The 12983-nt window shown below is 43.2% G+C and overlaps 1 protein-coding gene across 2 annotated transcripts in view; it reads right to left on the minus strand.

Annotated features, from left to right (window-relative positions):
* Positions 1–11732, minus strand: part of nlgn2b (neuroligin 2b) — a 33676-nt gene extending 21944 nt beyond the window's left edge. The window contains exons 1-2 of one of the 2 annotated variants that reach the window (XM_071915218.2): positions 11216–11732; positions 4297–4350 (exon numbers count right to left, since the gene is read on the minus strand). In XM_071915218.2, the coding sequence (XP_071771319.1) occupies positions 4297–4350; positions 11216–11732 (571 nt within the window). The remainder of the gene's footprint in view (positions 1–4296; positions 4351–11215) is intronic. The other variant, XM_071915219.1, reaches the window with a different exon arrangement.
* Positions 11733–12983: the final 1251 nt, after the last annotated feature.

A 12983-nucleotide genomic window follows, 5' to 3' on the forward strand; every position in this document is an offset into this window, starting at 1 on the left:
CATTTTCAGAAGGCTGCGTTTTAGTTGGAAGCGAGTATTTCACGTATGTGTCTGCCCCATTGGGCTTGTCTTCTATATTTTATTCTGTTATGATACCGTCATCTGTCCTGCGCTACGATGGTACCTTCCCAAACTGTTATTCCCCTCCATGTGTGGAGCAAATGGTGCAGTCAGTTCCTGTGCCCTCTCTGTTATTGGTACTGAGTCTTTGTGCCCATCCCACAGTGTGTTGCTATGGTACACTCTGTCAGCCTGCGTGCCCCCTCTCTCTCGACAGTCTGTGGTATGGTCTGAGTGTCTGCGTGGCGATAAGGCTGAGAGAGCTGCCAGTGCAGCCCAGTTAGGCTGAGCGTCTGCGCTGTGCAGGGCCTGTGGATAATTTGTATGAAAGCCAGACCAAGTGGAAACATAAATAACAGCCACAGCATCTGTTTACCCTGATGAGCTTCGGCACTCAGAGATGGGGAAAGAGACAGAGAGACAGGAGGAGAGAGAGAAGGAGAGGGTAGGAGAGAGAGAGAGAGAGAGAGAGGAGAAGAAGGAGATGAAAATAGGGCAGCGTGAGAGAACCGAGGGGGGTAGAGATAAGGATGGGAGGTTCATACCATAAAAAATGATGGAACGGATGAAATACATGAAATAGAATGTGACAAAGCAAGTCATACATTGCAAGGTACGCTAATGAACACTCAAATTCACACAGGATTCACACCGTATTCATACACAGACACACACACATACACATACACACACACACACACACACGCTCTTGCATAGGCAGCTGCGATGTCGAGTCGCTATGGAAACTGCCTCTCGCTAATAGAACTGCACCAGCCATTCCATTGCACCGACTCACTGAATGCCTGTTGCCGTGGTAACAAATTCTACTCACGTATTTGCACACCCGCCTGCATCACCACCTGAATCTCAGGTTACACATGCACTTGGGTGCGTCACTCGCAGTCACACACACATACACACGCTAAAAGACACAAGTGAACACAACAAATGACACATATGCCTTCGCAGACGTGCAGTCATCTTTTATGGATCGTATTACAATACATGTGATAAGCAAATTCTCTAAAAATGAATCTCTCAGTGATACACTCCAACCCTCTGTTCCTTTTCTTTTCCTCTCTGGTGTATTGTGAAGCTCTGCTGATTTCCCACAGGAGATGTAAACATGTTCAATTATCCCAGCATTACCAGGCCAGTAGAGGGGTGTGACATATCAGCAGGCCGTCATCAGTCACTCTCACGACAACGCTCACACCACAAATAAAACCATGGCAGAGAAGGAACTTGAGAATTTTGGGCACTTTAATCCGGCAGCGATATTTAGCTGCCATTTTAATACCGCCTTCACTAGAACCCATTCAAATTATGGCTTATTTGGGTATGGGCAGTGCACTAGCCAGGTGAAAGAATAATAGCCTTGGCACAGGCAAGTGAGCTTGTAAAAATATCCATCCCTAGCTGGGACACTCACAATTAAGTGTCTGTGTGTCTGTGTGTGTTTGCATTCATGTGGATTCATGCATGTAGGTTGTTCTACCTCTGAGAATGGATGATTTATAACACATATTGAGTATTGTGTTGCAGTAGGTAAAGGTTATTATAGTCAACTAAAACTAAAGTTAAGACTAAAACTAGCATGCAAAAACTATGATCTTTGCCTCCAAAACTAAGGTAGCTGAAATAAAAATCAACATAAATTCTTTTGGTGGTGAGTTTGGTGTGCATGAGTGTGTGAGAAAGTACTTTAATGTCTAAATGTCTTTAATGTGCATGTAGTGTATGTATATTTAAAAGAACTAAAAGTCTCTAGTGTGTTTGCATGCCCATCTGTGTATGAGCATTTTCTTTTTGCTGCCCCTGTGACGGTGACAGCGATTGGAAGGTGCTCAGTACAAACGGAGGAGAGTTTGGGTGCAGGGTTCGGGGGGTGACAGTTTTTCCCCCCAGCCCAAATCCAAGGCCTATATGGCCAACAAGGACCTCACTGTCCGGCTTGCCTGCTGCCAAAACACTGGCACTTTATTCACTCCTCTCTTTTCCACCTAACCTGATACTCTCCTCCTCAATATCTACCACCCCCTGCCCCCATTGTCAATGTAATGTCTCACCTCTCACTAGAAATTGCCTACTCTGTCCTTTTCCGTTCCTCTGTTCCTCCTTTATGCATTACCTCCGCCGATGGAGTTAATTTGTTTGTTTGTCTGTTAGCAGATGTTATGAATAGATTTGTATGAAACTTTGTAGAAAGATTGGTCATGGGTCAAGGAAGAACTGATTAACTTTTCACACCAATTGGCCAAAGGGGGCGTGGTGGTAGGTGTGGCTTCTCACTACAAAGCATATAACTTCTGAACGGATTGATGTAACACCATCAAAATTTGTGGCCTATCAGCAAACATAAGAAGAGGCAAACCCTCCATTATTGGCCCAATCAAACAACATGGGGGCACTGGAGAGCTCATTTCCAGTTTAGACATAACTGCCCTGCCAATTTTTCCAAGACTTGGTCCAGTGGTAGAAGTGCAGCCCTAATGGCTACTGAACAGATGTAGAGCTGATTGGCCCTGTGGTGTTGTGATAATCAGTTAAAATGCTTACAAGTGGATAGAATTTAAACCAGCATATCTCATGTCCCATTTCAGGTACAGTCATGAAAATGTGTGCTTCCCCTGATGTGAAACAAGTTGGTAATGTGGTATTAACTTTTGGTGAAATCCGACGTGTGGAACTGGCATATCTTGACAATTGCATAGCATTGGTGGAAATATGTGTTCTACCGAGTTCAACCTAGTTATCCCATGAAGCTCTGTAAAAGACTGAGCCTGACCCGACACATACCTGAAACATTTCTGCCTAAACCCAAACCCAAGGGGTATAGTTTCTGTGAGGCTAAACCTGACTAAATTTGCTAATAATTTTTAATGATGAATTGCTAATAATAGTATTTTTCAACAATATTTTGGAACCTGTGCCCGATCCATACCTGAGCAATTAAGTGAGAAATTCAGCCCTACCCGAGCCCTTCTGATCCAGTCAAGATCCATCAGGTGTCGGCATAAATGTCAAGCTCTACCAGTCTCCTACTCATCCACCCTCTCACTCTCTCTTCCTCTACATCTCTCTCACTTTCAAAGCTCTATAAATGTCATTTCATCATGCACTTGTCTTCATTATGACTATTTTTTCCCTTCTCTCCCCCTCATTGCCCTCCCCTGTGCTCTCGCAGTGCTCTGCTTTTCCTTCTCTTTCATCTCTATTCTATCATTCTGCTCCTCTCCTCGACAATCCTGCATGAATCCTTCCCTCTGTTTTCACCGTTAAGAAACCGCACAATTGGATTAGCTACATCTGTCTCTTTTTAAACCATAGCAATTAGAGATGCAAGGAAGACGGAATTCAATACCCAAATAGCACAGAGCCCAAAATACAAAAAACACATTTGTGCACACATTGACAAATTAGTGCACATGCAGTCAGATACAGAGATGCACATGCACTGTGCTCGAGTACACATGCACAAATGGATATGTAATGTATATGTGCATGCACATACACTCACGCACAGAAACACGCGCACACTATCTGTCAAAATTGAACAGATTTTGGTTGCATTGGCAAATAGTAATAACAGTAACTCCTTCTGGCTGTTATAAACTTGAAAATCTATAGCAACAGCAGAAAAATGCAGAAATCCTCCAATGTTCCTTTTTCTGAAAATGAAGAATTGGCGAATACCCAATAATATAAGGTGGAAAATAAATTAGCAGTCCATTTCATTTATTTGTAGAAAAACTGACTTTTGTACAAGAATAAAAGTGCAGGTAAGAAGAGTGAATATTGATTTTCAGTGATGCACCACAGAGGATAGTCAGAACATCAGCATGTGGTTGATCAACCACATAGCATCCAAGAATGGAAAGTCAATTAGCTCCCCAGAGATGCAGGCGCCCTAAAAAGTGGCTTTTGTGACAAGGGGAATGCAGAACAATTGTTTTGTATGTGGCTATTTATGTGTTTTAGTTCTAAGTGTGTATGTGAGAAGCAGAGAGAGGGATCTGTGTGAGGAGGTAGATAAGAATGCTAATAAGGCCAGATGAGAATGCTGAATGTGCATCTATTTACTGCTTTATTTCTCTGTATGCGGACCTGAAAGACAATGTAATGTGTGAGCACAATGATGAGCCTATCATGAGTATTGATACAGACATAAACATAGCAATCCCCCCCAAGAGTTTGAAAAATACAACAAGAGGAAAAAACATGCAATTAAAATACCTTCATCCCTCGGTCTGTTCATTGTAGACTCATCATGTTTTTTTGTGAGCGGACCTAAGGTTAAGAAAAAAAAAGGGGGAGGGGAGACAAAAGACAAAATTCAAAAAGATTGCATTTGCAGAAAAAAGAAAAAGAAAAAGCACAGCAAGAAAGGACGAAAGGAGAAAGATCGCAAAGTCGTAAGATATAATTGCTCTCTCACTTTCAAACGACTGTGTGCAGCTAAAAACAAAATGTTAATAAGGATTACACAGCTCGTCCTGAAAAGACAGCCTAAACTCATCCGTTTTGCTGCTAAGGATCTAGTCACGGACTGCCTTGTAAATGACCCCAGAGGGCACTTCTCTTCAACCCTTTTCCCAATCATTCCCGACAGATTGGTGCTTTGTAAAGAAAAATCAATGAGAAGAATCAAGCCATCACTCTTTTTGGTCAGAAAAAGGAAAGGAATGCCAAGATACTGTGTAGCCTGTTCCAATTCAGGACAGCGTTGCAGCCCTCAGGCGGTAGGCCCTCCACGATGGGTCCAGAGGGACTGGACTGTCAAAACACAACAACACTGTAGACACACACACACATACATACACACAAACACACTCACGGATACACATGACCACGCACACACATCATACATAGACATATCATTGAGCTTGAGACGTCAGTGTGAGTGTACAGACTCTCTCCTATCCCATTTGCAGCTGAAAGCAGCGAGGTGCCGTTTTCGATATTTATACTGCCTGTGAAGGCTTGTGACAGGATTCCCCTCACCAAGGTCAAAGAGGGGCCCCACATTAAGCTTTAATGGTAACGCCAGTTAAACGCTCCATAGGGTACAGCCAATAACAAGCATTTATCGCAGTGACCAACCAACGCCCTGGTGCGCCAACCTCTGTAAGCCTTACTGATAAGGATCCCATTAATTTGTTTTTTTTTTTTGGTTTCAGACAGTCAGTGGAGCTCTCTCCATCAGCGCACAATTACCACTGCTTTTTGTCTCGCTCTCAGTCACTGTTAACCTTCCACATACACACGCTATTCTGCCTTCTATAAGGTCATTAAGCTCGAATAACACAAACACACACACATACGGACGCACACAAAACATACATACGTTACACAAAGCATGTTAACATGTGCCCCTATCATCTGCTGCTGCATTTTATTAACATCCCCATACACATGCAGCCTCCCATTTTAACTAATACTCTCTGTTGCGTTGCCAAGGGTCTTATCACTCTGCCCGTGTGCTAATGACATGTCTGTTTCTCACACTCTCTAGCACCCTCATAGTGCACTGACATATACTCTTGTCACATGGTGCTTAAAATGCTTTGCATCTATTAACAAAGTGGACACACTGCACTGCCTAAATGGCGGATGCTACATCGGATTTCCCCCCCATGCCTCTATATGAATATGGTTTCCTGATATAAAATGTTTATCTCCCTTTTAAACGGGAAATGATCGATGCTGAATAGATTTGCTGCATCCTCCCAGTACTCCCGAGCTCCTGTGGGCCTGTTCCAGTAAGGGCCTCCTGGTTGAGTGGTAGATGGTAGCTGGTGGTGGGCTGGGTCGGTAGAACAAGGCAGACAGGTAGACAGGCCGGTAATGGATAGAAAGGTACATTAGTCCCCCCGCCTAGTCAGCACTTCCCCACCACTTAGCACCACTCTAAAACCACACCTCACTGCTTAATGGAGACCACTCTAATTTCATACTAATGCCTAATAAAGAGATGGAGCTATACATGGGGAAGAGCTCCAATGAAACAGATACTGTCTCTCCTTGTAATGGACCGCCAGACTTCCGCTTGAGGCCCTACATGGGCGTTGTACTGGTTACGTGAGAGGAGGCTAAATCTCAGATGACCACTGGAGGTTCTGTTGGCTTTGCTTTATGCAGACACTGATAAATCACACTCTTATTACTATAGACAAGGTCAGCATTGCTGTAGCCTAACCTGGCCAAGATCATCTGTTGGTTTTGGGACGTCTGGAGAAGAAACTGAGGAAGAAAAACCGCTAAATGATCCGAAGAATCATCATGTACCAAAGATATGCATCCAAATAAATTCTCATGGGAATGTCTAGGCCCTAAAACCTTCAGATTTGTGAGTGAAATGGGAAAAATCACTGTCTTCTTCCTTATCAACCTGCTGTCAAATCCCCCCCCCCAAAGAGTCCTCCCAAATCTTGAAGAAATACTACAGTGAATTTGGCACATATGCAGGAGGTAGGATGCAGCCAAAAGAGAGAGTACACACACACTTTTTAGGGTAAAAATCATCATGCAGATCTAGCGTAGCTTGTCGACACTGCTGTTTCATGCTTTCCACGTGTTCCAGTTTGGAAACCTGCCAGTAGTGCCTGACTGACACTTGATGTAATGGGCTACTGTTCAGTGAAATCCAATGGGCTACGCAGGATCATTTAGCTTCGGTTGCCCTAGTACTGCTTGACCTAATGCAGCTCCTTCTCTCAGTCAACAGTGTTTCTATTCGGTTCAGTGAGCCAGTGGCCTGAGTGCAAGCTGTCTCCCGTCCCTCTCCATTTCCTCAGTGCAGTAAACGGGATGAAGCTGCAGTATGTCATGTCTGGGGTGCCCTGCCTGCTTGACAAGGTGTCAGACACAGCTTCCGTTCAACCCCCAACATCCAGGCAGCAGCTTCCAGCACTCCCAGTCCCATTCCTCTCCCCTCCATCTCTTCCACCATGTCCTCAGCCTCCAGCTCCATCCCTGCCTCCTACCGTCCTGCCAACTGAAATATGGTTTTTAATAAAGAGGACGGTAAATGGCTGCTCTAGCAGCAATAAAAATGAAGGATCTTAGGCCCTTGGCTGAGGAGTGTCTGGAGGAAATAGGAATGCAGTGACACAGTGCTCTTGCCTAGCAGCCTGGTCACACAGGAGACTCTCTACTGAGGGTGGAACACTAGAGAAGAGGGAGCAGGAGAGTGAGAGAGAGATATAGAGGGAGCGTAAAACTCTCTGTTCAATCTAACATTAGGTCTCTTTTATTTACATTATTCTAAGAAGCTATTTGAATTTCATTTGAGCTGAGGAAGTAGCAGGCTACATCGTGGCCTGGTGGGGAAGGGCATTGAGCTAATTTGCATTCAGAACAGTGACCCCCTCTACCACCATCTGCATAAAGATGGAGGAGAGGAGAGAGAAGAGGAGGCAGGAAGGGTTTCAGGGAGAAGTGAGCAGGAGGGGTGAACAGATGCAGAGAGAAAAGGGAGCTGTGCCTTTTCTTGTCCAAAGAATAACGCAGAGAATATGTTCAGCAAGAGTATTTCTGGGCCTAAGATAGGGATAGCAGATAGCGGCATGACTTAAGGTAGAGAGGGAAGATAACATGTAATGCTGCACCCTGTAGATTAAATGTGTCAAATTCAAGGCCTGTGAGCCAGATCTGGCCCACCAGGAATTTTGATCCACACTGCGCATGAATCTGGGTTGTCAATTCATTCTGTCCCACCTACCTGCAGCCGCCGTAAGTGGGAATACAACTCCCAGTTGCAAAACAGAGCACACCACTGCGCAGCCATCAACTCTTCAAGCACACACACACACACACACACGCACAACCACACACACACACACACACACACACACACACACACACACACACACACACACACACACACACACACACACACACAAACAAACATACACACATACAACAAACAGCCTGACCATCACTCACTGGCACCTAGCAAGCAAGCTAACTTTCTTGCTCAAAAAGCTTACCCAGGCTGAAAAAGCAATGTTGATGCTGAGGGCAGACAATTTCAAGAGAGGTAGGAGACCAAATACTTCTTAATCGAGTGTAAAGTGTGTCTTATTTGCCATGAGGAAAAGTGCTGTGCAGATTCTTCAAGATGCTTGAGGAAATCACCAGTTTCATCGCCAGCAAGAGGAATGTCGTTATTAAGCTTGAGGATGAAAGGTGGTTGTGTGGCTTGGCTTTTCTGTGACACATCTCGATGCCTTGAATGTGAAACTATAGGGACACAAACGGCTGATCGCGAATATGCATGAGCCGTGAAAGCCTTCCAAACAAAATTGCATTTGTGGGAGAGCTAAAGGCATTTTAAAGCAGGTAAATGTGACATAATCTCAAGTCCACCTGAAATCATAACACCGTGTAAACAATTTGAGGGATTGCCACAACTGTTATACATGGAAAATGTAGTGTGTTGAATTTCATGGGCACTCATGGGCACACCGCTCTCCCTCAGTCTCTCTATTTCTCTCTCATACACAAGCCAAAACATATCCTTGGGGACAGCATCAGCCTTGTGTGAGCAGTGACCCCTTACGATAAGTGACAGATTCTGACAAGAAGACAAGCTACATGTGAAATCAGTCTCACTCATTTGCACTCCTTTTCCCCTAGGAATAAAGCAGGGTACTCTACAGCATCCTCTGGGTGAGCATGTGACGTAGTTAGGGTATAGCATAACAACTGAGCTCACGTTCTTCAAATACGCCTCACTCATATCCCCCTCCCCTCTGCAGCTAGATGAGAGGTGCCCTACATAACTCAAATTTTATTTATAGATATACACTATTCTATGATACGGGTAGTTCTCATCACTTGGCGAACAAAATGACTGAGTGCAATTAATCTAGGATTTTCTGTTGGCCATTTTGAATCAAATTTCTGCAGTGTTCTTGGTAGTCCTCATTTCTCATCTCATTCTACAGATTTTCATAAGTAACCCTCTTTAGTACACATGGAATTACATAAACCTTGCGTTTCTGGGATAATTACCCAGTGTATCTGTGTGTGAGTGTGCGTATATGTGTGTTCTTGTGTGCGTGTGACAGAGAGAGAAAGATAGAAAGAGAGGACAATGGTGTTTGTGTGTATGTGAATGAATGCAAATGTGCATGAGAAAGTGTGTCTGTGCACACAAAGGTTCTGCTGGTAAAGCAGTCAACATGTAATTTTGCTGTATAAGAACCCTTTGTCCAATTTTCACTAGATGAAGAATAGCAAATAAACAGAATCATTTATTGAGGTTTGTTTTCCAATTCATACAACATTTCACCTGCACTGTCATTTGCTATTCATATATTTGCTCATATCATTCCCCCAATAAATATTCCAGTACTCACATCATTAACAAAATCTGCATTTATATTAATACTCCACATTTTCCACTGACAATTGAGCTGTTTCCATCTTTTTGTTGGGCTATAGAGCATTCATCAGTGAAATAGACAATCTACAATCCTGACACAATGCAGCCAAGTAGATTGTGGTCTCACCTTTACTGTTAAAATACAACAATGTGTCACTTTGTTGGGGAGATAGCAGGCTAATCTAGGCCAGTGCAGACTTACACTCCATACTTGGGCAGCAGCAATAATGCATAAACATGTGTTGGTTGAGTTGGCAACTCTCAAGTGTGCCCATTAATCATAGACTTTTTTCACCATTTTATCATTAGACTTGCTTACTATCATCAGTAGCATATGCTTTGCCTCCAAAGTTAGACTTTGATCCTGTGTTCTTTTACCTGCCCATCTGCTTTCTCAAATACTCTCTACAAGATCATTAATGCAAGAAGTGCACCAAGATAGCCCATGAAAAGGTGGAAGTTTTTGCCTAGATTGATTCAAGCCTAAGAGGTTTCTTTGATAGACTAATTTTACCCCAGGAGGCCTACACTGTAAACAAGGTTATTTTCTTTGCCGATGTATTGTATTTTGCTGTATGTTAAACTAACCACTGCCAATCCAACATGAGTTCCTAAAATTTTAGCCTAGTATAGCTTAACTACAGCAATCAAACACAGCATCCATGCAATGCAAACCTGGAGAGGTAGCTAAAAAGCCTCAAAATCATCAACAAAACTATCCCCTAAGTCATCACACTGTAGTTCCCTTTGCATGTTTGCACAATCAATTGCTTTTTCAATATTTGACAGTCAAGGGTGACATAGCATGGAACTTTTATTTTGATGACACCAAGCTCCTGAATTGCGTGTAATGTGACATAATCACTTCCTGGTCTGTGGTGGCAGCGTTAGAATGGATAGTGTTCGGAGGAAGAACTCTTCTGTAATTGTTGTACATACATTACGTGTGTGCAGACCTGTCCATTTTTTCCCTGTTTTTTTATAGCAGCGAGTGTGCCTTTCTTTAGACAGAAAAGAATAGGCGCTCCATACGGACCCTAAATGAACACATTGAATGCAAAGGTCTGTGTATAGGCTAGTATTAGTCAAGCTACATCGCGAGTCGCCAGGTGGCTAGCCAGTGAGCTAACAGTAGCTAATTAGTAGAACAATTTAAGTAAGCAATTTAAGCATTTAATAAAATGTTTGAAAGGGTGTTGTAACTTAATTAAATGTGAGCACATAAAAGGAGTGGTAGCGTATCTAATTGCTTAATAGGGTAAAGACGTTTTGGCACAAGGAAGATTGCATGCTGTGACTGTGCTGCAGTATGTAAATCTAGAAAACCCTCTGACTGAACAACCGATAGTAATTGAGACTGACATGAGTGCAAGTGCTGCTATTCTTTGGTAATCTCCTGGGTGTCTGTTGGCCCAGGTTAAGAGCTCTCCATCCTCTGATTACATATCCTGACTAGATGATCAAAATGATACTACTCCATATGGAGCACTGCAATGTTGACACAAAAAGAAATTTGCACCAGGGTATAAAAAAGCAAAAACAAAAGGGTACAAACTGTCCTCTAACTCTGAAACAGTAGTGCCAAGAACTAATCTGCTCCTCAGTTTGATACAAAGGAGGCTTGATTGACAAACCTGGGATTTGACTCTTATCCTGACCTTTCCCTGTCCCATTTAAAAAGGTACGGAACAGTTTAACAGACCCAAGAGTCATTTCATCCCCTCCTATCCTTAATATGAGAGTTTTGTGTCCTGCTAGACTCACCATCTTCAGTGGGCACATAGACATTGAGGTACAGGCAGTCCTCACTCTGGTTCTGGACATAGGTTGCTGCAGCATCCAGGTTGTCTGTGAACCACACTGGCAGCATGATCTCAGGCAATACGCCGTGCACGTTCTGGGGACACACGGGCGCAAAATGGGTGGCATTACGGATCTCTTGCCAGGAGCCTGGTGCTTCAGGGGGCTGGAAACGGCGCTCTCCGATAGGCGGGGTGGCATACGGCACGCCCAGGTACTGTTCTACAGGGCCCAAGATCTCATTGTTGAGCTCCTTCCTGATGCCACGCAGCTTTCCGTAGCCAGTGGTTACTATGGGGTGTTTCAGGTCAACCCGTTGACACGAGGAGAGGGCCAGGTGTAGGACTAGGCCCAAGAGCCACACCAGACAATGATCTGAGATCTGCTGAGGACTGTTGCGTCGCTTCCCACCATAGCCTTGGTGGCTGGCAGCATTCACGGGAAAAAACAACATGTCGAAAATAAGGGCTCTTTTATTCATATCACTGGGGCTTCAGCTGGGTGTAGAAAGGGATCACAAATTCAGTGGGTTATGGGAGATAAAGTAGACAAAAAGAGGATTCGTGGAAGGGGGCAGGTTAACATCAGAGGTGCAAACAGTGTTTTCCTAGCATGACATGGTGAGGCGGTGGGGTAGGTAGCATCCTCAGACTGTAGACTCTGTGGTCTCATCCGTCTTCTTCTTGGGAGCTCCTGATAGGTCCAGGACTGCAGTCAGGAAGCCAATCTCACCTAGAAGACAGAGACAAGTTGCAGGTTAGAGCCAATGTATGTGATTGGGAGTGCTCTTTAACCTGTCAGTGCGTTTGACAAGGCACAATGGATAGACTTCTCAGCCAAGAGCTGAATGCCCCCCAGATGAAATATCTGCTCAAACAGCTCAAAAAAGAAACAATAATGACACTGTGCAGTACTTAGGATAACACTTTTATGTGTAATATCCTGAGGTTTAAGTCTTATATTATGGCTATGCTGTCTACCACCAGAGACCACATGTGTTAATCTCATGCAAGTTAGTGGTCTTCAGCATAATGATCCAATGTGAAAGTGTTGAGTCAGTGAGAAATTAACCGTTAAAAGTTGTTTCACTAAAATGTTGAGGAAAATTTCATTTTCATCGTGACATAGGACTGCTAACGCTGGAATCACACTAACTCCATAATGTATACAGTATTGTGGACATCAAGACTTATCAATGATGGATTTCCAATGATGGATTTCCATCCAGAAAAGTTGAAAGAAGTTATCCTTAGTACATGACCATTGTATTCAGTTAGCTGTTCTTTTATTTGACTGTGGTTGTGTAAAACCCAGTCTCCAGACATTGTTTCAACGGGGCCATGTACTGATTACATGCTGGCAAATGCCTCAATTTTTGCAAACAGTGCCACAAGTCCTATGCACTAACTCATGTGTAGTCCTTCAAGAAAGGGTTCTGGCACAGATTTTATAGCTTTATATTTATTTATTTATTTTTAAAAAAAAGAGAAAATTCTAGAGGGTTAAGGTTTAAAAAATGAACCACCAAGATCAAAATAGGCCAGAATATTAACAGAGTGAGAGGGGTTAATTTCTTTAGTTCTTTATATTTAATTAATTCCATTTTAATAATAATGTGCGACCTAAAAAGATACCTTTTGTTGAAGCTCTTCAATGATAGAAATTCCATTTAGCTTCACTGAAGCAAAATTGTTTTTCTACAGAGAACCATTCTTAATAACCTACCAAGGGG

Source organism: Centroberyx gerrardi, chromosome 11 (assembly GCF_048128805.1).
Source record: "Centroberyx gerrardi isolate f3 chromosome 11, fCenGer3.hap1.cur.20231027, whole genome shotgun sequence".
NCBI classification, from domain to species: domain Eukaryota; kingdom Metazoa; phylum Chordata; class Actinopteri; order Beryciformes; family Berycidae; genus Centroberyx; species Centroberyx gerrardi.